At 35.3% G+C, this 25,345-nt stretch overlaps 1 protein-coding gene across 3 annotated transcripts in view; it reads left to right on the top strand.

Moving 5' to 3' along the window:
• LOC137646047 (steroid hormone receptor ERR2-like) overlaps nucleotides 1-25,345 on the top strand; it is a 541,572-nt gene that overhangs the window by 293,691 nt on the left and 222,536 nt on the right. The window contains exon 1 of one of the 3 annotated variants that reach the window (XM_068379195.1): nucleotides 24,402-24,631. The exons of the other annotated variants lie outside the window; for them this stretch is intronic. Within the exon in view, the coding sequence (XP_068235296.1) occupies nucleotides 24,605-24,631 (27 nt within the window). The 5' untranslated portion in view covers nucleotides 24,402-24,604. Of the gene's footprint in view, nucleotides 1-24,401; nucleotides 24,632-25,345 lie in introns of those variants that run through there. 3 annotated transcript variants of the gene reach the window in all.

The raw sequence follows: 25,345 nt of genomic DNA, 5'->3' as shown, positions 1-25,345 counted from the left end.
GTGAGGAAAGGAAATTAGGAAAAATGAAATATTCTAAGAATAGTAACATTAGAATGAATATTTCCTATATAAACTTTAAAAACTTCAACAAAACAAGAAGAGAAACTAGATAGAACAGTGCCCGAGTTTACCCTCAAGCAAGAGAACTCTAACCCGAAGCAGTGGAAGACCATGGTACAGAGGCTATGGCTCTACCCAAGACTACAGAACAATGGTTTGATTTTGGAGTGTCCTTCTCCTAGAAGAACTGCTTACCAAAGCTAAAGAGTCTGTTCTACCTTTACCAAGAGGAAAGTAGCCACTGAACAATTACAGTGCAGCAGTTAACCCCTTGGGTGAAGAAGAATTGTTTGGCATTCTCAGTGTTGTCAGGAGTATGAGAACAGGAAAATCTGTAAAGAATAGGCCAGACTATTCGGTGTCTGTGTAGGCAAAGGGAAAGAACCGTAATCAGAGAGAAGGGTCCTATATAGTACTGTCTGGCCAGTCAAAGGACCCCATAACTCTCTACAGTAGAGGTAGTATCTCAACGAGCGGCCGGTGCCTTGGCCAACCTACTACCTTTATGTGTGTATGTATGGCTCCCAGATGCTTCCCTTACAATAGATATAGTCAGAAATTAAACCCCTAATGTCTGCATTACATTAAGCTTTCTTTTCAGTCAAATAAAATGCTTTATTTATATTTTTCTTCCTCTTCATTTTGTTAGTCTAACAAAATGAAGAGGAAGAAAAATATGGAACTGTAGATGGAAATTAATGTCCACTTTACTCTCACTATCTTTCCTCAAAAAGGCGTGACACAATAAAAAGATTTATACGAAAATAATTTTTTCATTGCTCTAACAGTTAGACCAATGAAAAAATTATTTTCGTATAAATCTTTTTATTGTGTCACGCCTTTTTGAGGAAAGATAGTGAGAGTAAAGTGGACATTTTCCTTCTACAGTTCCATATTGTGGTGTAATAAAACATATATAGAGATGTTAGTGTAAATAGAGAAAAACCAGCATCAAGGATGAATATCAATCATATATTGTAAGTTGTTTACAATGAGCATCTTACGAGATTCATAATAACCTCTCCTGAGAATGCTGATCCTCATGTTTCTTCCTCTGCCATTAGTCATTAGGTGTTGGAAAAATATTCAAATGAATGGGCTTTATAGAAATAGCAAACCTCACTAAGGAATGGGAGACTTCAGTTTGAGAAATATCTTTAATTGCCCGAATGTCTTTCAAAGGCTCAGGTCAAAGAGTGGATTTAAGCACCGAATGTGTTCAAAGTGTGGAAAGATTTAGTGGTTAAACAATTAGTAGAAAAGCCTTTGAACTTCCAGGTGGTGTTAGAGAAATTCAGGTGTGGAAAAAATATAACACTTTCAAAAAAAAAACTATCGTATATACATAAAGTTCCGAAGTGAGTATCGAACAACGAAGAAAGGATGCAAAGTGTACTAAAATACCGGATCTTGATAAGACGCCAAGGTTACATAACTAATACTGCGATCGTACATCATAATAAATTTGCATTTGCTGGTCCCTGTATACTTAGTTGAATTATAAGGGTGCAGATATGGTTTAAATTTGAATTTTCTCTGGCGTTTACTAACCCAAGGATGGAGCGGGACTAATTCCGTATGCGATTAAATTGATCGTGTTCTTTGCAAACAAACAAAAAAAAAAAAAGATATTTCCCTGATATGAACAAAAGTGTACAAAGAGATAAGAAGAGAACGAAGGAGAAGCGCTCTGAAATTTTGACCCTTTCCCTCAGTTTCAGCCCACAAGAACAAGAGAACCAATGTGAATTGAAATGTCAGTTTAGGTTTATCATATAAATGATATATGATAAAGTAAGGAAATACTAACCTTCAAAGCCTAGATCCTAATTACCATTAATCTAAAAAAAACTAGAGATCAAGTTTATGACATACCTAGCTTCTATTATTTAAAAAAAAAAAATGGACAATATCTTGAGCTTTGGTAAAATCCATGTCTGGTAGATAATCATGGTAAGGTGATTAATATGCAAACGAATCTCATCAAGTTGAATTAAAGCTTACCCGATGTGAAACGATTAAAGGGAATAGAATAACAGGAAACTATCGGTTGTTATGAAAGCGAGTCCACATTGATACATGTATTAGTGTACTTGAAAGGCTTACATAATTGAAAATGAGCTCCCGCTGCACATTACTAATCATATACTTCATATTAATAAACAAGAAAGGGAATTATAAACATATGATTAAGTGTATTGAGCTGCAAATTAGAGTCACTTTACAACGCTGGAGTAATGACAACAGTGCATAAAGACAATGCAGATGGGGGAATTGGGGTAAACTGTAAGAGGATAAGGAGTGTATTTTTTTTCAGTGTTTACTGTGAAAAAAATCATTACATTGATCAAAATACAAACACAAATAGGGAAGGGTAAAATAAGTGGATGAAGACCCTCTGGGTGATAGAGGGTGAGGAAAAAAGGTAAGAAAAATTTACGTGTATAGTTAATAAAAGAAATTTATTAAATTTTCATTTTTGTTACATTTTGCTTTACAAGCTATTTTAACCCTTTAGCGGGCAAGCATAGAACTAATGGAGATACAAAAAAAAAAATCTCTTACTATGTCAATTTTGAGACCTTTCTAAGATTTTTTTTGCTCCTATAATTTTTCTTATTCAAAACATACAGTCACATGTTGTAAACTTGCACCAAAATATAGCATGTGCAGGCTACTTAGCCTGTCTCCATGTAACCATGCATGTCAGTCTGAGCTTTAGTGCCCATTATAGGTATAGGAATTTTCAGTTTTTTTCCTTCAAATATAATTACTATACACACTAATGATCTCTACTTACCACTTTGTCTAACATTGCTAAAAAGCCTTTTTCATATAATTTCTAATGTGTAGAGGATATCTGTACGAAAACATAGTTAAATTTTGATGCTTAATCTAGAAAAAAAGTGAAAAATGGAAACTTTCATTGCAGTTACGGTTACAAAAAAGAAAGAAAAAAAAAGTGACAAGGCAATAGTTACTAACTTACTAAAGGACCTTATATTGTCAAGCTGACAGTTACAAACACAAAATGGGTACCACAATTGCAAGTTATTAGTTACTTTTTTTAAAGATCTTAACATGTGCAAGTTGCTAGTTACAAACATAAAAAGACTATTTACAGTTATAAATATCCAAAAGTACGAAATGCATTTAACCCATGATAATTTTGAAAATATGGCACAGCAGGGTAAGATAAGCTAATAAACAAGGATTGAGAGCCACTCAGACACAGTTAATTTTGTTCAATTAAAAAAAAAAAAACTGTGATGTAAAAGCCAGCTCTGTCTATATCTTTTTTAAAATGTAAAGAAAAAGGCTGCCGCATGACTTCATTAGTGTGCTGGTGTTAATACTTCACTCAAAATATGAAATAGAACACAATACAAAGCAAAACGAGGAGTTGGTCCTGAAAAAAAAAATCCTCTGAAAAAATCTGAAAGAGGTAGGAGATCTCCGTGGATGTGCAGTAGCTCTGTATAAACAAAACGTACCAATAACACGCGTATTTAGTAGCTCTAAATAAAGCCAAAGGGCAAAATTGATATGTCAGAGGTCTGAATTAAGGGTTACGACAAAATTCATATATAGTAGCTGTGAATTAGAGATAACATAGACATTTCAAAATAAAGCTTAAAAGTAAAATTAATACTGAAGCACATACAGTAGTCAAAGCATATTTAAGAAACATCCAAAATTCTTATATGAGTTGATAATGTATAGATTGTGGAATATAATATATGACTTATTTATTTTATCCTTTCCAGTTTAGAATGGAGATTGCAATAACTGCATTAAAATGCATTTGGATCAAAGTGATAAGAATAAATCAGCACAACTCCTCCATCAGTATAGGAAATATTTCACTTAAGAATCATTGTAATTCATTTAATTTCTTTTAAAAAAACAAAATTCAAATATATTTTGAAATTTCCTGTAGGCTAATGGTGCCAAGTACAATGAAAATTAAGTTTTGTTACCTCTTTATGATAATAAAGGTCTGTTCGAATTGTAGTATTAAGTTGTAAAAAGGAGTATTGTTAAAGAAAATCAAGATTTTTTGACCAGTTTTAGCTATTTTTAGTTAGGCCGACTGTTGACACCCCCTGGTTGTCTTTCGCTCTGTGTTATATCCTAAAGATGGGAATGTAAACGTAGAAATATGTCAAGCTTTGGTCACCGAAAAATATGCAATACTCGGTTGTCATATCCTAAAGTGATATGCACATCACATACAAGTGTACAAATAAAGTTGTAATTCTAAACACATGAGTCCTTCGAAGGAATAACTCATTTTGATGCATGGTACCTCAGCTGTCGAAATCACAATTTCATAATTCTGTAACTTTTGTATAAAAACCAAGTTTTAGTGAGTGAGATGCTTTTAAAAAGAAAACCAATATATATTTTCGTCGTCAGTTAAACGATTATATTGAAGTGCTTACTATGAAAAAGAACAGGATTATTTTATTTTAAAGACAATTGTAAATGTTTTTTTAGGTCATAAATCCAGCCGCATATTATGCCATTTATCATTGGCTAATTGTAGAGAAGCCATACAAATTTTAGCCCCCAGTCAAATGTCCATTCTTTTCAGTACAGTTTAAAAAAATGGCGTGTAAAAAACGTTTAAAAACAATAACCGAAAGAGAAACAGCAGTTGTTCTTGGTGAAGGTCAAAGAGTGGGTCAGAAATAAAAGGAAATTTTGTTTTTCTCAAAATTTTTCTTCTTGGTCTTTTTCTTCCAAACTTATATCATAATTTTTTTTTTGTATTCTCAGTAATGCCATTGCAGCTCATCATTTCTTTAGAAAGAATACGCATTCAGAAAATGGAAATTGTAACAATTAGCTTCGATTGATTAAAAAAAAAAAATCACTGATAACAGTGGCTGTAGAGTACTTTAGTTGCTAAATTATGTTTTCTACATGTCTATTGAATGGTCTTTATATATGTATGTGTTTGTGTAAATATATATATATATATATATATATATATATATATATATATATATATATATATATATATATATATATATATATATATATATATATATATATAATCTCCAACTAGGTGTTTGTATTCTTTTTAAGATTGTTTTTAGAAGAGGGAATGATTCTGTTGCAGCACCTGACAAACTGCTCCTCCTGTTTTGCCTCAGCACTCATCTGAAACACTTTTTCTCTTAATATGCTCCTTTCAATGAATCCTTATGAATGAATTTTCTCTTTCTGGAAACCACTAATAGGATATTCATAAGAATGTAACCCCTATCTGAACGCGTCTCTACAAGTCCCTTTTCCTTTTCGTTCTCTCCAAGAATGCTTTGCTTCTGGAAATGCTTTATTTGACTTTTAAACTGTCTCTGTGCTTAAATTACATATAAGCACCTCGCTTTTAGTTGACGTTAACTTATGCAGAGAGACATTCAGACTTAAAAAAATACGTCTTTCATTTTCTTTTTATCCTTAATAGAAACATACTTGATATTTAAACTTTTCTTGCCCATCATTTATTTCTATTCATAATCAGAATATTCAGTTCTATGTTTCGTTTCACATTTTACAACAAAACTTCAGGATGAGGGCAATTACCTACATTACTATAATTTTTATCCAGATAATTGGGTTAGAAACGAAAGAGAGACTAGCATTACAGTAGAATGGACTTAATGGTTTAAAGAAGGCTGAAGCTAAGCAAGTGTAAGAGAGATTGTGGTTAACGGAGAGTAGGAATGGAATCCAACTTAATTATAAATCAAGAGGCAAGTCTAACTAATACTTAGGGATAGAAATATATTTTACCTTAACGAAATTGATGAAGCGAGAATTGTTGATTAATAAATAGATATTATTATTATTATTATTATTATTATTATTATTATTATTATTATTATTATTATTACCCTAGTTAGAAAAGCTGGATGCGATAAGCCCAAGGGCTCCAACTGGGAAAATACCCCAGTTAGGAAAGGAAATAGGGAAACAGAATACTGTGCTCGAATGTACCCTCAAGGAAGAGAATTCTAATCCAAGACAGTAAAACACCATGGTACAGAGGCTATGGCTCTACCTAAGACCAGAGAACAATGGTTAGATTGTGGAGCGTCCTCCTAAAAAAGCTGCTTTCCAAAGCTAAAGAGTCTCTTCGACCCTTAACAAGTGGAAAGTAGCCATGGAACAATTACAGTGCATTAGTTAACTCCTTGAGTGAAAAAAAAGAATTGTTCGGTTATATTATTGTTCTCAAGGAAAGAGGAGAATGTGTAAAGAATAGGCCAAACTATTTTGTGTATATGTAGGTAAATGGAAAATTAACCATAATCAGAGAGGGCTCCAATGTAATACAATCTGGCCAATAAAAGGACCCTATAACTCTCTAGCAGTAGTATCTTAATGCCTGGTTTGGTGTCTTAACCATCCTATTACATCGAAATGGCTAGATACTATATAAAGGTTGAGGTGGCCTGTTGGTAACGTTCTTGCCTGGTGATCCCCAGACTGGGGTTCGAGTCCCACTCAAGCTCATTAGTTCTTTTGGTCGCTGCAATCTCACCATCCTTGTGAGTTAAGGATGGTGGTTTGGGAGAGCCTATAGGTATACCAGCTGAGTTATCAGCAGCCATTGCCCGGCCATCCCTGGTCCTAGCTTGGATGGAGATGGGCGCTGATTATATGTATATATATGGCCAGCCTCCAGGGCGTTGTTCTGTCTGCTGGAGCAATGTCACTGTCCCTTGCCTCTGCCATCTATGACCGGCCTTAAAACAAAAGGAATGCTGTCCTGTGTTGATGGAGTGAGTATTTAGGAACTGTTGAATGGAAAATAGATAGAGGCAAACCTAAAAGGTGCGAAGATGAATGAGGTTTATATATGAATTCAAGTAATTATAGGAGTAACTTGCAGACAGAGTAAAGAGAGTAATTAAAATGCTAAAATTCAGAGGTCAAAAGGTGATGGATCTTTCTAGTATAAAATGCGTAAGTTGTTTATAGACCAGATAGGCTACAAACGATTGATGACTAGACAGTAGGCTTATCTTCCACAGATATTATGTGTGTGTATCCAGCAAAATCAAATAAGGTATGCTTAATGCCCTTCTGTTACTCAACCCCAGAATTTTTTATTTTATTCCATTCCTTGCCTGTGTGACATATTACTCCTAGGCAGATATGCTACATCTTAGGCAGTCAGTGTTCCTAGATATGGAGTTCTACCGTCTAGCGTTTCCTAACACGGTGGACGAAATTATTAGGGCCCAGCTAAGAAAGTTTTAAGCAATGATGCTAAAGAAGTCTTTTTAATTTTACCCGTTCTTTAAACATCCTTGCTTTAGTGAACTGTTTTTCTCCTATAGGTTTGATAATGAAGGTTCTCCTGTAGGTTTGAACGTGAAGGTTCATCTCCTGTAGGTTTGAACAAGAATATACTTCTCCTTTATGTTTGAACTAAGGTTCGTCTTCTGATGATTTGAACATGAAGCTTCTTTTTTTATGGGTTTGAATATGAATATTTTTCTCATTTAGGTTTCAACTTGAAGGTTCTTCTCCTGTAGGTTTGAACCTGAAGAGTCTTTGCCTGTCTTTTTGAATGTGAAGATTCTTCTACATTAGGTTTGAACATAAAGATTCTTCTGTAGATTTGAAGATATAGGTTCTCATTCTGCTGTAGGTTGGAACATGAAGATTCTTATCCTTAGGTTTGAACAAGAATATTCTTTTCCTTAGGTTTGAACATGAAGGATCTTCTGTAGATTTGAACATGAAGATTTTTTCCCTGAAGGTTTGAACATGAAGGATCTTCTGCAGATTTGAACATGAAGGTTCTTCAGCGGATTTGAATATGAAGGTTCTTATGGTTCTCCTGTAAGTTTGAACATGAAGATTCTTTTCCTATGGGTTTGAACAAAGATTCTTCTCCAGTAGGTTTGAGCATGAAAGACCTTATCTTGTAGATTTGAACATGAAGCTCTTCTCCTGTAGGTAGAACATGAAGGTTATTTTCGTATGTGTTTAAACAATTATTCTTCTCAAGTAGGTTTGAACAGGAAGGATCTTTTCCGATGATTTTTAACTTGAATATTCTTATCCTGTAGCTTTGAACAGGATTTTTTCCCTATAGGTTTGAACATAAAGATTCTTCTCCAGTAGGTTTGAACATGAAGGATCTTCTCCTTTAGATTTGAACAAGATGGTTCTTTTGATGCTTATACTGGAGGTATGAAGATAAAGATTGTCTATCTGTAGGTTTGAACATAAAGATTATCTATCTGTAGGTTTGAACATAAAGATTATCTATCTGTAGGTTTGTACATCAAAGTTCTTCTCCTTTAAATTTGAATATAATGGGTCTTTTGATGCTTATTCTGTAGGTTTGAACATAAAGATTATCTTCATCTAGGTTTGAACATGAAGGATCTCCTGTATATTTCAAAATGAATTGTCTTCTCATTTTTCTCCTGTAGGTTTGAACATTAAGATTATTTTCCTCGAGGTTTGAACATAAAGGATATCCTTCTGTAGATTTCAAAGTAAATGGTATTCTCATTTCTCTCATGTAGATTTATACATGAAGGTTCTTCTCCTATAGATTTGAACATGAAGGTTCTTTTAATGCCTATTTTGTAGGTTTGAACATGAAGATTGTCATCCTGTAGGTGTGAACATGAAGGATCTCCTCCTGTAGATTTCAAAATAAATGGTCTTATTTTTATCCTGTAGATTTGTGCATAAGGGTCGTCTCATTCTTCTCCTGTAGATTTGTACAAGAAGATTATTTTCCTCAAGGTTTGAACATGAAGGATCTCCTCCTGTAGATTTCAAAATAAATTGTCTTCTCATTTTTCCCCTGTAGATTTGTACATGAAGGTTCTTCTCATTCTTTTCCTGTAGGTTTGAACATGAAGATTATTTTCCTCAAGGTTTGAACATGACGGATCTCCTCCTGTAGATTTCTAAATAAATTATCTTCCCATTTTTCCCCTGCAGATTTGTACATGAAGGTTCTTCTCATTCTTGTTTGAACATGAAAGATCTCCTCCTATAGATTTCAAAATAAATGGTCTTCTTATTTTTCTCCTGTAGACTTGTACATAAGCGTAGTCTCAGTCTTTCCCTGTAGATTTGAACATATAGGTTCTCATTCTTCCGCAGATTTACGCATGAAAATTATTTTCCGGGAGGTTTGAACACAACGACTCTTCTCCAGTAGATTAGAACATGAAAGATCTTCTGTAGATTTGAACATAAAAGTTGTTCTCATGCTTCTCATATAGGTTAAGGCGTGATGGTTCTTCTCCTGCAGGTTTGAACTTGAAGATTCTTTTCTTGTAGGTTTGAACATGAAGATTCTTCTCCTCTAGGTTTCAACTTGAAGGATATTCTCCTGTAGATTTGAACATGAAGGGTTTTCTCATGCTTCTCTTGTAGGTTAAGACATGAAGATTCTCGTCCTGCAGGTTTGAACTTGAAGATTCTTTTCTTGTAGGTTTGAATGTGAAGATTCCTCTCCAGTAGATTAGAACATCAATGACTCCTGTAGATTTGAATAGGAAGGTTCTTCTGTAGCTTTGAACATGAAGGTTCTTCTCATTCTTCTCCTGTAGGTTAAGGCATGAAAATTCTTTTCCTGCAGGTTTGAACATGAAAAATCTTTGCCTGTAGATTTGAACATGAAATTCTTCTCCTTTAGGTTTGAACCTTAAGATTCTTCTCCAGTAGGTTTGAACATGAAGGATCTTCTCGGGTACATTTCAACATAAATGTTCTTCTCATTCTTTGTGGATTTGAACATGAAAATTCTTCTCAATCTTTTCCTGTAGTTTAGAACGTAATGGATCTTTTCCGATGGGATTCAACATGAATATTCTTTTCCTGTAGCTTTGAACATGGTTTTTTCCTTATAGGTTTAAACATAAAGATTCTTCTCCAGCAGGGTTGGACATGAAAATTGCCTGTAGATTTGAACATGTAGGTTCTTTTGATGCTTATCTTTGAGGTTTGAACATGAAGACTCTCTTCCTTTATGTTTGAACATGAAGGATTTTCCTCCTGTAATTTTCAACATAAATGTTCTCATTCTTCTCTGGTAGAATTGTACATGAAGGCTCTTTTCATTCTTCTCCTGTATGTTTGAACATGAAGATTCTCTTCCTCTAGGTTTGAACATGAATGATTTCCTCCTGCAGATTTCAACATTAATGTTCTAGTTCTTCTGTAGATTTGTACATGAAAGTTCTTCTCATTCTTCTCCTGTAGACTTAAACATGAAGGTTTTTCTCCTTCTTTTCCTGTAGGTTTGAACATGAAGATCCCCTTCCTCTAGGTTTGAACATGAACGATTTCCTCCTGCGGATTTCAACAAAAAGTTTCTCAATCTTGTATAGATTTGTACATGGAGGTTCTTTTTTTTAATGTAGGTTGAAGTTTTGGAAATGATTCCTATGATGGCACATATAAGGAGTAGCACAAGATAATGCTATGTAAAACTCTGACACTGACCCCTGCTTCGTAGAATTAATGTCGTCAAACTGAAGACTGAAACGCCAAAGCTGAAAACAATATTAAGATGATGTTCTCTCGCATCACGAAATTACAACAACGTTTTGGGGACTGATGGATAAAACATATAACCTTCAAAGTATTCATTGGACAAAATATGCCAAATCTTCCTCTGTGTTTGAACATGAATGATTTCCTCCCGTAGATTTTAACGTAAATGTTCTCATTCTTCTTCTGTAAATGTGAACATGAAGGTTCCTGTCACTCGTTTCCTGTAGAATTAAATATGAAAGTATTTCTCATTCTTCTCCTGTAGGTTTGAATATGAAGATTCTTTCCCTGTAGCTTTGAACAAGAATACTTTTTTCCTGTAGGTTTGAACATGAAGGTTCTCCTTTAAGTTTGAACTTGAAGATTTTTTTATAGGTATTAATATTAAGGTTCTTTTCTTGTAGGGTTGAGCATGAAGGTTCTTCTGTAGATTTGAACAGGAAAGTTATTCTTCTGTAGATTTGAATTTGAAGGTTCTTCCCCTGTAGATTTGAACCGGAAGATTCTTTTCCTATATGTTGGAACATAAAGATTTTTGTCCTGTAGGTTTGAAGATAAGAGTTTTTCTCCAGTAGGTTTGAACATTGAGGTTTTCTTCTTGTATGTATTAGCATGAAGGTTCTTTTTCTTAAGGTGTGAATAAGATTTTTATCCAATAGTTGTGAAAAACATGAAGGTTCTTCAATTGTAGATTTGAACATGAAGATTCTTTTCCTGTAGGTTTGAAGATAAGAGTTATTCTCCAGTAGGTTAGAACATTGAGGTTCTCTTCTTGTATGTATTAACATGAAGGTTCCTTTTCTTTAGGTGTGAATAGGAATATTTTTATTCAATAGTTATAAAAAACATGAAGGTTCTTTAAGTGTAGATATGAACATGAAGATTCTTTTCTTGTAGGTTTGAACATAAAGGTTTTACTTCAGTAGATTTTAACATGATTCTTTTCCTATAGGTTGAAACATAAAGATTCCTTTCCAGTAGGTTTGAACTTGAAGAATTTTCTGTAGATTTGAACATGAAGAATCTCTTCCTGTAGGTTTGAACATGAATGTTTTCCTCCTGTACATTTCAACATGAATGTTCTCAATTTTCTCCTGTAAATTTGAACATAAAAGTTCTTCTCTTTCTTCTTATGTAGGTTTGAACATTAAGATTCCCTTCCTCTTGGTTTGAGCATGAAGGATTTCCTCCTGTAGATTTCAACGTAAATGATCTCATTCTTCTCCTGCAGATTTGTAAGTTCTTCTCATTCTTCTTCTGGAGATTTGAACATGAAGATTATTCTCATTCTTCTCCTGTAAGTTTGAACATGAAGATTATCTTCCTCTAGGTTTGAACACAAATGATTTCCTCCTGTAGATTTGTACAGTAACGTTCTTCTCATTCTTCTCCTGTAGATTTGAATTCGAGGATTCTTTTCCTGTAGGTTTGAACACGAAGGTTCTTCTGTTAGTTTAAACATGGAGGTTTTTCTATAGGCATTAATATTAAGGTTCTTTTCCTATAAATTTATACATGAAGGCTCTTTTTATTCTTCTCCTGTAGGTTTGAACGGTGACCGGAATTCTTGCCGCATACATTTTCGCCGTAGGACTTTTTGTCGCGGACTTTTTGCCGTAGGAATCTTTGCCACTAGGTATTTTTGCCGTAAGGAATTCTTGCCGCAAAACGCATATTACTTTTATAGTAGCCTATAAACATACATCTAATGCGATGGATGGTCTCTGATAATTAGCTCTTACTTACGAAGTTTTAAACAAGCAGTTTTAGCCCATACATACACTCCACTGGTCTTCGATAAATAGCTCGTGCTTCTAAAGTTTAAAACAAGTTGTTACATACCTACTTGCATACGTACATACACACACACACATCTATGTATGTATTCCTGTGGATATGTGGAATGTTTATGAACGGACTTTAAATAAGTTACCAAACACCAATAATAGTGTAGAAGGGTTTCATAATGCCTTGCAAAGTTCTGTTACAAAATTCCACCCAAATATTTGACAATTAATTAACCTTTTGAAAAATGAAGAGAGTCTAGCAAAAAAGAAAAGAATTGATATTGAACATGGCGAAGCATCTCACATGAAGAAAAAGTACAAAGATGTTTACGTACGAATACAAAGAATTGTTTCGAGATATGATTTTCAGCGTAAAATACACTATTTACGGAGTATTGCAATGAATTTGCGCTCATTCTAAACTTGATTAAAGTTTTTTTTTTTTCAAATATTTTGAATTTTGAATAAATAAACCTTCTATATTGTAATACCTTTGTTATTGATTTTATTTTGACAATGATGAATATTTGATTATTTATTGTAACTTCAATTGCTCTTAAATTTATTACATTTTTTAAATAAATAAACTTTCAGCTTTATAATACACTATTATTTTCATACCCTTTTAGATTCATAATTTAGATATATTTTATTAATTATACGGCATTCATGTATGTAGTAGAGTGTATGTATGTATGCTAAAAACTGCTTGTTTAAAACTTACTAAGTAAGAGCTAATTAGATGTATGTGTGTATGTATGTATGTAAGTAGGTATGTATACTTCTTGTTTATAAACAACTTGTTTTAAACTTTAGAAGCACGAGCTATTTATCAAAGACCAGTGGAGTGTATGTATGGGCTAATACTGCTTGTTTAAAACTTCATAAGTAAGAGCTAATTATCAGAGACCATCCATCGCATTAGATGTATTTATGTAGGCCACAATACTTATTTTTTTTATAGGTCAACTCTTTCATATACCTCTAAATTATAAAAGTAATATGCAATTTGCGGCAAGAATTCCAAACGGCAAAAATACCTAGTGGCAAAGTTTCCGACGGCAAAAAGTCCGTGACAAAAAGTCCTACGGCGAAAATGTATGCGGCAAGAATTCCTAGAACCGGTTTGAACATGATGATTATCTTCCTCTAGGTTTGAACATGAATGATTTCTTCCTGTAGATTTCAGCATAAATGTTCTCATTCTTCTCATGTTAATATGAACATGAAGGTTCATCTCATTCTTCTCCTGTAGGTTTTAACATATAGATTCTTTCCTTGTAGCTTTGAAAATAAAGATTCTTTTTCTGTAGGTTTGAACACGAAGGTTCTCCCATGTGCAAGTGAAGCTAAATTTTTAGGGTTGATAGTTGATTGTAGGCTTACATGGGTTTCTCACTTAAAAGCATTAAAAGCTAAATGTCTTGAGGCTCTGAACCTTTTAAAAGTATTGTCCCATACATCATGGGGTCAGACTGCAATATTATTTTAAAATTATACAAAGGCCTTGATCATTTCCAAAATTAGTTATGGATGCTAAATATACTCCTCAGCCACCCCAAGCCGGTTAAAAATATTAGATTCTATACATCATGCTGGTATTAGATTGTCCACAGGAGCGTTTAGAACCTGGCCTATCAGAAGTCTCCTTGTTGATACTGGGGAGTTGCCACTAGACCTTTACTGAATGTCCTCTATTATTCGGTATTGGTTTAGATTGCAAAGACTCCCTAATTCTTTAGCCTTTCATACTGCAAGCCTTGTAAGGCACTCAACATACTTTGAGTTGCACCCAAAATCTCCTCAACCTTTTGGGGTTCGGGTGAAACAATTATTAAATAATCTGGATATAATTAGAATTAAGGTGCTTCCATTCAAGGTATCATCAACGCCTCCATGGAAATTACATGACGTATCTTTTTGTAAATACTTTATTGGAGTTAAGAAAAATATGACTGACTTAGAATCCAGTTCTTTTTTTATGGAATATGTTGCAGAACATAGGGGATCAACTTTTATATATACTGATAGCTCCAAATCTGATGCTGGCGTTGGATTTGGAGTACATAGTAATGGTTTTAATTGTAGAGGTACACTTCCTCTAACAGCTTCCATATTTACTGCCGAACTGTATGGCATACTAACCACTATTGAGAAAATAGCTTTGGTAAAGGAGGGTAATTTTACAATTTTTAGTGATGCAAGTAGTGTTCTTCAAGCTTTAGAAATTTTTAATTCTAGTAACCCTCTAGTTTTAAAGATTTTTTAATGGCTTTTATTATTGGACGGAGAGGTATAACAGTTTGATTTTGTTGGGTTCCAGCACATGTAGGTGTGTCTGGGAAAGAGAAGGCAGATTTACTGGCGAAGAATGCGGCATCCGAGTTGCTACCAAGGAGGTATCCCATTCCCTGTAATGATTTCCTACCTTACATCAAGAAATTGGGTTGTAATAAATGGCAACAGCACTGGGATAGTCTAGATGGCAATGAAATGAGGGAAGTAACAAATGTCATATCACCTTGTAGGTGTAACATGATACCTCGAAAATGGGAGACGACTCTTTGTTGTCTCTGTCTCCGTATTGGTTACACTCGGTTGACACACGAGTTTCTGCTGAAGGGCCAACACCAACCGTAGTGCGAGGACTGTTTAGTGCCTTTAACAGTAAAGCATTTGTTGACCGAATGCCCTAATTATAATAACTTAATAAATAGATATCTGTTTGAGGGTTGAGGTGAGGATGGCAGGTTCATCCTTGCCAAGATTCTTGGACATGATGTGTCTTACTATGCGAGCGGCATTTTTAGATTTATTTCAGAAGCAGGTTCTTCTGAAAACTATTTAACTATCATAATGACATCTTAACTTTTATGGTTTTAATCTATTATTTTTCACATATAATAAATCCTATCGGCGTCAATGACCATCTACAAGAGAGTAAATTTCATGTTCAAATCTGTAGAAGAACCTTCATGCTCAACCCTACAAGAAAAAAACATTGTTAATGCCTATAGAAAAACCTTCATGTTTAAACAAACAGGAGAACCCTCGTTTGATTGATTGATTAATTGAAAGTTTTCTGGCATCCTGACATCTAATTTAAACATGAAGGTTGTTCTCCTTGAGGTTTGAACATAAAGATTTTTTCCCCCGTATGTTTGAAGATAAGAGTTTTTCGCCAGTAGGTTAGAATATCAAGGTTCTGTTCTTGTATGAATTAACATGAAGGTTCTTTTTCTCTAGGTTTAAACAGGAAGATTATTCTGCAGGTTTGAACATGAAGGCTCCTCTCCAGTATCTTTTAACATAAACGTTCTTTTCTTGTATATTGGAACATGAAGTTATTTTTATCCAATAGGTTTAACAACATGAAGGTTCTTGAACTTGAAATTGGAACATGAAGATTCTTCTCCTTTAGACTTAACATGAAGGTTCTACGGCAGGGGGTTTGAACATGAAAGTTTTTCCATGCAGGTTTAAATATAAAGTTTTTTTTTCTGTAAATTGGAACGTTTAGGTTCTTCTATATTAGGTTCGAACAGGAAATTTTTTCTCTACATTTGAACATCAAGGTTTTTCTCCAGTAGGTTAATATTAAGGTTCTTCTGAAAGTTTGAACATAAATGTTCTTCATCTGTAGTTTTGAATATTATGATTCTTCTCCTGCAAGATTGAACATTAAGTTTCTTTCCCATTACGTTAAATATTAAGGTTCTTCAGTATGTTTGATTATGAAGGTTCTTCTCATGTAGGTTTAAACCTTAAGGTTTTTCTCATAGGTCTAAACATTAAGGCTCCTCTGAAGGGTTGAACATGAAAGTTCTTTCCCAACATGATTAAATATGAAGGTTTGTCTTAAGCAGGATTGAACATGAAGGTCTTTCTCTAGTAGGTTTGATCATAGTTCTTCTTCAGTATGATGAACAGGAAGGTTTGTCTCCTGCAGGATTGAACATGAAGGTTTTCTCCAGTAGTAGTTCATCTCCAGTAAGTTTGAACATGAAGGTTCCTCTCCAGCAGAATTAAACATGAAGGTCCTTCTCCAGTAGGATTGAAGATGAAGGTTCTTCTTCAGTAAGGTCGAAAATGAAGGGTTTCTCAAGTAGGTTTGAACAAGAAGGTTCTTTTCTAGCAAAATTTAACATGAAGGGGTTTTTTTTTTTTTTTTTTTTTTTTTTTTTTTTTTTTTTTTTTTTCAATAGGATTGCACATGAAGGTTCTTCTCTTGTAGGCTTCAACATAAAGTTTTTTCTCCAGTAGGACTGAACATGAAAGTTCTTCAGTAGGATTGAACATAAAGGTTCTTCTCCAGTAGGATTAAACATGGAGGTTCTTCTCAAGCAGGTTTGAACATATATGCTCTTGTACAGGAATAAGCATGAAGGTTTTTGTACAGGATTGCACATGAAGGATTTTCTCCAGCAGGATTGAACATGAAGGTTCTTCTCCAGTAGGTTTGAACATGAAGGTTCTTCTCCAGTAGGTTCTTATCCCAGTAGGATTGAACAGAAAGGTTATCATCCAGTAGGATTGAACAGGAAGGTTCTTTTCCAGTAGGTTTGAACATGATGGTTCTTCTCCAGTAGGATTGAACATGAGGGTTCTTTTTCAGTGGGATTGAATATGGAAGTTCTTCTCCTCTAGGATTGAACTTGAATGTTCTTCTCCTGTAGGTTTGAACATAAATGTCCTTCTCCAGCAGAATTCAACATGTAGATTCTTCTGTAGAATTGAACATGAAGGTTTTTCTCTAGTAAGTTTCAACATGAAGGTTCTATCCAGCAGGATTTAACTTGAAGGGTCTTTTCCAGTAGGTGTGAACATGAAGTTTCTTTTCCAACTTGATTGAACTGGAATGTTCTTCTCCAGTAGGTTCGAACATGAAGGTTCTTCGTTAGCAGGATTGAACATGAAAGTTCTTATCCTGTAGGATTGAACATGAAGGTTCATCTCTAGCATTATTGAACATGAAGGTTTTTCTCTAGTAGATTTGGACATGGTGGTTCTCCTGTAGGATTGAACATGAAGGTTTTTCTCCAGCAGGATTGACTATGAAGGTTCTTCTCTAGTCGTTTTGTACATGAAGGTTCTCCATTACGATTGAACATGAAAGTTCGTCTACAGTAGGTTTGAACATCAAGGTTTTTCTCCAGTAAGATTGAACACGAAGGTTCTTCTCCTATAGGTTTGAACATGAGGGTTCTTCTCCTATAGGTTTAAACGTGAGGGTTCTTCTCCTATAGGTTTGAACATGAAGGTTCTTCTTCAGTGGGAGTGAGCATGAACGTCTTTCTCCAGAAGGTTTGAACCTGAAGGTTCTTCTCCAAGAGGTTTGAACCTGAAGGGTCTTCTTTAGTAGGTTTGAACATGAAGGTTCTTCTCCAGTAGGATTGAACATGAAGGTTCTTCTCCAGTGGGATTGAGCATGAACGTTTTCCTCCAGAAGGTTTGAACCTGAAGGTTCTTCTCCAAGAAGTTGGAACCTCGTGGGTCTTCTTTAGTAGGTTTGAACATGAAGGTTCTTCTCCGGTAGGTTTGAACACGGAGGTCCTTGTCCATAAGGACTGAATATGATGGTTCTTCTCCCGTAGATTTTAATATGAAAGCTCTTGTCCAGCAGGATTGAACATGGAGGTTCTTATCCAGCAGAATTTAACACAAATGTTCTTTCCAAGCAGGATTGAACATGAAGATTCTTCTCTAGTAGGATTGAACATGAAGTTTTTCCAGTAGGATTGAACATGTAGTTTTTATCCGTATAGAAGCACATGCCGTGCAACAAATGAGTATAGTAAAGGAATCAAAAATTTATCGCGAAGACATCAGGAGAAATGAAGAGAGGAACTCTAAAAATAAGATGGCTGAAAAAAATGGACGACTGAAAAATAGGGACGACTGCTCATTGTGTGTTCATATTACTCCTTTACTATTTTGTTTCTTCTTTTTAACGTTTTTTTTTTATTTACCTTGTTACTCTTTTTCCCATTTTATACCACTTCCTTTCTTTTGTTTGACATCTTTCAAATATAAGCGTTAACGTTCATATTTTACTCCTGAATATACTGTAAGGCTTTATGTTCCAATTTTACTGTCTTTCTTTCACGACCGTTTATCCCTCTCCCTGGGCTTTCAAGATAAGCCGAAAACAAAGCTTTTATCTTAAATACGAACCCCGACTAATTAACACTCTCAAGAGTCATCTGTTACGAAACTCATTAGCCATGGCTAAAGGTACTCAAACACCCCTAATCTGTATCAGATAAGAAACCTTTCCAACCCTTTGATATAAATGTATTCGTTTAGAAATACTGTAGCTTACACGGATCCAAACGTTGTTCTTTTTTTTTTCAGAAACGGTCTCAGTTAACTTATGATCTGAGTATTATGTTTCCCAAATTTCATTTGATGTTAAGGTAAACGTGAGTTTGAACTAATAATCATATAGTTTTTTTTTTTCTTTTTGGTATTTTTACCCAGGAAAATAGTACGATTGCTGTATATCTGCCCTGATACTGGTGCTCTGAACGATCGAGATGGCTTGATAGAAAAGTCGACTGTCATTTCTGTATAAGAACCTAGTAAATTCCTAACCAATGTTGGTGTGCTTATCCTGAATAAATACCCTTTGGGGTAGATTTATATCCAAATTAAAGTGAATTGCATATTTAAAGGACTTGTCATTTCACATTTCAAAGTATATACAAACAATAGTATATATATATATATATATATATATATATATATATATATATATATATATATATATATATATATATATACATATATATATATATATATATATATATATATATATATATATATATATATATATATATATATATTATCTCCTACGCCTATTGACGCAGAGGGCTCGATTAGATATCGCCAGTCGTCTCTGTATTGAGTTTTTAAATCAATACTTCTCTATTCATCATCTCCTTCACGTTTCATATCCCTCAGTCATGAAGGCCTTGGTCTTCCAGCTCTTTTAGTGCCTTTTGGAGCGAAAGTTTGGTGAACTAATCTCTCTTGGGGAGTGCGAAGAGCATGCCTAAACCATGTCTATCTACCCCTCACCATGATCTCATCCACATAAGACAATTGGGTAATCTATCTTATAGTTTTATTTCTAATCTTGTCCATATATATATATATATATATATATATATATATATATATATATATATATATATATATATATATATGGAAGATTGAAAGACATGCACGTGTTTAGGGGTATGGCTAACGGTATGTCTGATCATTTTTTGGTGGAAGGAATGTCAAAGGGAGCTAGTGACGGTTGAAGAGTTAAAAAAAAAACCGGAGGTAAAAAGTGAATATCAAGAAAGGTTGAAAATGGCATATGACAGAATGAAATTAAGAGAAACTGGTAATTTAGAGGAGGAGTGGAAGTTAGTAAAAGAAAATTTTGTTGGGATTGCAAGTGATGTGTGTGGCAAGAAGTTTGTTGGAGGCAGCATGAGGAAGGGCAGTGAATGGTGGAATGAAGGAGTGAAGGTAAAATGAAAGAGAAGAGAAGAAGAGGGCATTTGAAGAATGGCTGTAGAGTAATATTGTAAAGAAGTATGAAAGATATATAGAGAAAAATGTGGAAGTAAAGCGCAGGGTAACTGAGGCAAAGAGGGTGCCTGACCTGAGGTGGTGTCAGGGATTGGGTCGTTCATATGAAGAGAATAAGAAGTTTTGGAAAGAAGTGAAGAGATTAAAGAAGGCAGGTTCGAGAATTGAAGAGACAGTGAAAGATGGAAATGGAAGATTGTTAAAAGGAGAGGAGGCAAGGAAAAGGTGGGCGGAATATTTTAAAAGTTTACTGAATGTTGAGGATAATAGGGAGGCAGATATAAGTGCTGTTGCAGGTGTTGAGGTGCCAGTGATGGGAGATGAGAATGAGAGAAAGAGATTACAAGAGAGGAAGTGAGGAGAGCACTAGATGAAACGAGAGTAAGAAAAGTACCTGGTATGGATGGTGTGAGAGCTGAGATATTGAAGGATGGGGGTGTGACTGTACTTGAATGATTAGTGAGATTGTTTAATATGTGTTTTGTGTTGTCAATGGTACCAGTAGATTGGGTTTGTGCATGTATTGTACCGCTATGTAAGGGTAAGGGAGATGTGCATGAGTGCTGTATTTCAAGGGGTATTAGTTTGTTGAGTGTGATTATAAAAGTGTATGGTAGAGTACTGATTAATAGGATTAAGGATAAAACAGAGACTGCAATCTTAGAAGTACAGGGTGGTTTTAGAAGAGGTAGGGGATGTATGAAACAGATTGTCAGTTAGGCAGACATGTGAGAAATATTTAGCAAAAGGTAAGGTGTATGTTGTATTTATGGATCTGGAGAAAGCATATGATAGAGTTGATAGGGAAGCGATGTGGAATGTGATGAGGTTATATGGAATTGGTGGAAGGTTGTTGCAGGCAGTGAAAAGTTTCTACAAAAGTAGTAGAGCGTGTGTTAGGATAGGAAATAAAGTGAGCGATTGGTTTCCGGTGAGAGTGGTGCTGAGACAGGGATGTGTAATGTTGCCATGGTTGTTTAACTTGTATGTTGATGGAGTGGTGGTATATATATATATATATATATATATATATATATATATATATATATATATATATATATATATATATATATATATATAACAGAGAGTGTTGAGAATGGTGGAGGAGCAGTGCAGTAGGTATGATTTAGTGATAAATAGAGAGAAAACCAAAAGTATGAAAATTGGACGCCAGAGAGAGGCCTTAGAAATACAGCTATCAGAGGGAGAAGTGGAACAAGTGAATGAGTTTAAATATTTGGGAGTGTTTTTCACAGCAGATGGAAAGATGGAAAGAGCAATTCAAGACCGAATCTCAAGTGGCCAGAAAGCATTTGGAAGGCTAAGAAGAATCTGGAAAGATAGAAATATATCCATTAGGTTGAAAATTAGGCTATTAAGAGCAATAGTAATCCCCACAGTGATAATACGGTGCTGAATGCTGGATACTGAAGAAGAGAGAAGAGAAAAAGTTATTAGCCTTTGAAATGAAATGTCTGAGAAGAATCTGTGGTGTAAGATGGGAGGACAGAATTACGAACGAGAGAGTGAGAGAAATGGCTGGTGTTGAGGGCACAATTCTGATTAGAGTGGAAGATATTCAGAGGAGATGGTTTGGGCATATATATATATATATATATATATATATATATATATATATATATATATATATATATATATATATATATATATATATATATATATAAAACAGAGAGTGTTGAGAATGGTGGAGGAGCAGTGCAGTAGGTATGATTTAGTGATAAATAGAGAGAAAACCAAAAGTATGAAAATTGGACGCCAGAGAGAGGCCTTAGAAATACAGCTATCAGAGGGAGAAGTGGAACAAGTGAATGAGTTTAAATATTTGGGAGTGTTTTTCACAGCAGATGGAAAGATGGAAAGAGCAATTCAAGACCGAATCTCAAGTGGCCAGAAAGCATTTGGAAGGCTAAGAAGAATCTGGAAAGATAGAAATATATCCATTAGGTTGAAAATTAGGCTATTAAGAGCAATAGTAATCCCCACAGTGATAATACGGTGCTGAATGCTGGATACTGAAGAAGAGAGAAGAGAAAAAGTTATTAGCCTTTGAAATGAAATGTCTGAGAAGAATCTGTGGTGTAAGATGGGAGGACAGAATTACGAACGAGAGAGTGAGAGAAATGGCTGGTGTTGAGGGCACAATTCTGATTAGAGTGGAAGATATTCAGAGGAGATGGTTTGGGCATGTACAGAGGATGGAACAGGACAGATGGCCAAAGATAGTGCTTCATGGTCAAGTGGCCGGAAATAGACCGAGAGGACGACCAAGAGATACATGGGTGAAAACCTTCAAGAAAGCAAATAGAGGGGAGACATTTCAGCAGCTGGCACAGATGGCATTGGATAGGAGTCTCTGGAGAGAATGGCGATATCAGATGCAGGACCCAACCCGGAGAATTCCGGACGGGATTTAGTGAGTGAATGAGTGATATATATATATATATATATATATATATATATATATATATATATATATATATATATATATATATATATATATATATATATATATATATAATTTAGTTTATGTGTCTTGTCTGTATGTGCTCGCTCTCGTGGTTGCAAAAACCCATGTATGATCTTATCTAAAAGCCAACTGCGTTTTGCATATATACTGTAGTATACACTATATTACCGATAATGCTTCCATTATTTACTAATTTTAACTTCCCTAAAATTTGTGAACCATTTTAATCTAATACAGATAGGACACCATCACGTCTTTTGCTATTATTTCTTCCACATACCAGTAATTTATTTCGAAGTGGATTAGCAAACCCAACCATTCTCCCCCTTTTCATTTCATTTGACAACGTGTCAAGAGTTATTGTTCACCTTTCTATCTGTTCAGGAGTGCTGTCGTTCAGTAATGGTCTCGCATTGGAGGCATTAATTCGGACATTTGATTTAGTATTAATGTAGCGGGAGGGAATTTTAGCATCCAATGTGCCTAGAAACTCAAACCCTTTTCGCGATTAATCATACCGGATTGGTTTGAGGATTCAACAGACGATGACTTCGATATAGAAGGTATCCTAATGTGAAGCTGCTCCAATCTAATAACCTACAGTAGGCATACGATCCTTGGTCAAGAAAGACCAAAAGTCGTATAGTTTTATTGAAAACGTTTTATTTTTTCTTCGCTCACGTTATCAGTTTACCGTCAATTTCTAAGCGTAAAATGGTTTGATTGTCGAGTGGTTTTCTCTTGGAGAATTTCCTCGCTAAGGTGAAAGTCTCCTTTAACCAAGGCAAAGGCAAAAAATAAAATGAGGAAGATTCAACTGGAGTATCAGGTGTTGGGCACCAATCTCATTAGGTGTGCAAGGGCCAGAGCAAGGTACAGTATGTTATGTAGATATGGACAAGAAAGGACAATAACTAGGGAGGGAGGGATCCTACAATGGACTGTAATGACAATCCCTAGATTGTCCCTATATCGGAATAACTGTTTTTGTTAAAGTTTGATGTCTGCTATTTTTTTTTTTTTTTTTTTTATCTTTTTGTATCAAGTGTTCTGCAGCAACCACTATACGACACTAATAGAAGGTTGATTCCCTTGTCTGTAAGGACAATTCTTATCCTTAAATGTCCAGAAAACAAATTTTATTACTTTAGCTTTTGCATTAGAGCAACAGAAGTACGTTGCAACTTCACAATGATACCATGGATTGGATTTATGGATATAAGATATATAGCTCGGCGTTGGGGTCGGTGAGGCCATTGAGCACCATATATACTTCGTCCGTTTTAGCACTCGGTAGCTGCCTTGCCTTGCTAAAATGTAACTTATAATGCACAATGTTTCTTTCTAAACTTATTTTTTTTTGGAGTAATCCCCTAAGTAAACAAGACACTGCATTAAGCATAATTCTGTCATCCGATACCGTTCTTGACTCCGCCGCTTAGACTAGATAACCTCATCACCCATTGACCTACTCGACAACAAACGACCCCAGTTACCTCATCCGAGAAGACTTATTTATTTTTGTCTGCTCTTTTGTGCGTTCTCCACAAAAGAGGGTGAACTTGAAAGAAAAAATGATCTGTTACACTATTTTTCTTTCTAATCTATTTGTAGGTGGCAACTGAATACAGTAATCTTAAATAAATTTTGTTGCCATGCAACTAATTTCGACGAAGGGTTGAAAACTTTCAAGTGCTGATAACCTAGGCTACAACAGTTGGGCTATTTTCTTGCAAAATTGTGTAATTCAAGGGGTGACATCCATAAAGTGCGGATTTGCTGAACCTCCTACCAGGCATTGCTGAATTATGAAGCAAAAATTAACATCATATGAGAGAGAGAGAGAGAGAGAGAGAGAGAGAGAGAGAGAGAGAGAGAGAGAGAGAGAGAGAGAGAGAGAATGTTGATTGTAGAGCCCTCTATCAACGGTTCAGAGAACGACACAGGTTTATGGTACAGCAATCTCTCTCCCTCTCTCTCCCCGAGTGAGCACTTGGAGATGGCTCAAACTCGCTGGAGAGAGAAATTGTGAATTGTCGGTTCCACCTTGTAGTGGGTTGTTTACTCGATCGTTGAATAGGGAGTTTCGAATGGCCGAGCGGAGCCCAACCAGGTGTGGCTACGACCAAGAGTCATGATGCAGAACTGGAAAGAAAACTTGGTAGGTGAAAATTCCCTTCTTCATTATGTTGGAGCTCTAGTACAGAGCTGAGTTTTGAAGAGCTTGAGTAGCAAGAGTGGGTGGAGGCGGTGGTAGTGATGGGAGTGGAAGAGTTGTGCCGGGGATAGAGGAGGAGGTTGCCTAACCTGGGACTCTCCTCCACCACCGGCGCCACCTCCTCCACCACCGATACTGCTGCCTGGCCGTGATAAATGGTTTCAAGGTTAAGGAGGCTTCTTTCGTTGGAGGGATTATATTTTAGCGAAAAGGATGGGAGCGCCCAGAAGGAGATCATTAGATATCTTTCTTTGGAAATCACTCTGGATGTCTTACCAAGGTCATATAAAGTTAGTGTAGAGAAGGCGTATTCAGAAATTCTTCCAAACTGTTATGTGATATTAGCATTAGCGGTAAAAAGAAACGCCAAAATGCGCTAACATTACCAAAATGATGGGAATAAAACGAAATGGGGTAAAAATGAGAGGAAGTCATTAGCGATAAGGGAGAATAGGTAGAGCAAACAGAGGAAGTATGGTTTTCGTGTTGAGTTTCTCCACAGAAAGGGAGAGTGTGAACTGAACTGACAAGAAGTGATCAGCTGTGCACCAGCAGAGGTCTGGGGGAACGTAGCAATTCCCCATTATAATGCAATGCACATAATCTTCGGCGAGGGTTGCAGGCTTGCAAATGATACGATGTTATGGCATGAACAGG

The sequence above is a fragment of the Palaemon carinicauda genome, chromosome 8 (genome assembly GCF_036898095.1).
Source record: "Palaemon carinicauda isolate YSFRI2023 chromosome 8, ASM3689809v2, whole genome shotgun sequence".
In the NCBI taxonomy this organism is placed as follows: domain Eukaryota; kingdom Metazoa; phylum Arthropoda; class Malacostraca; order Decapoda; family Palaemonidae; genus Palaemon; species Palaemon carinicauda.
Note: the sequence above shows the minus strand (reverse complement) of the source record. Positions and strands in the feature narration are given on the sequence as shown.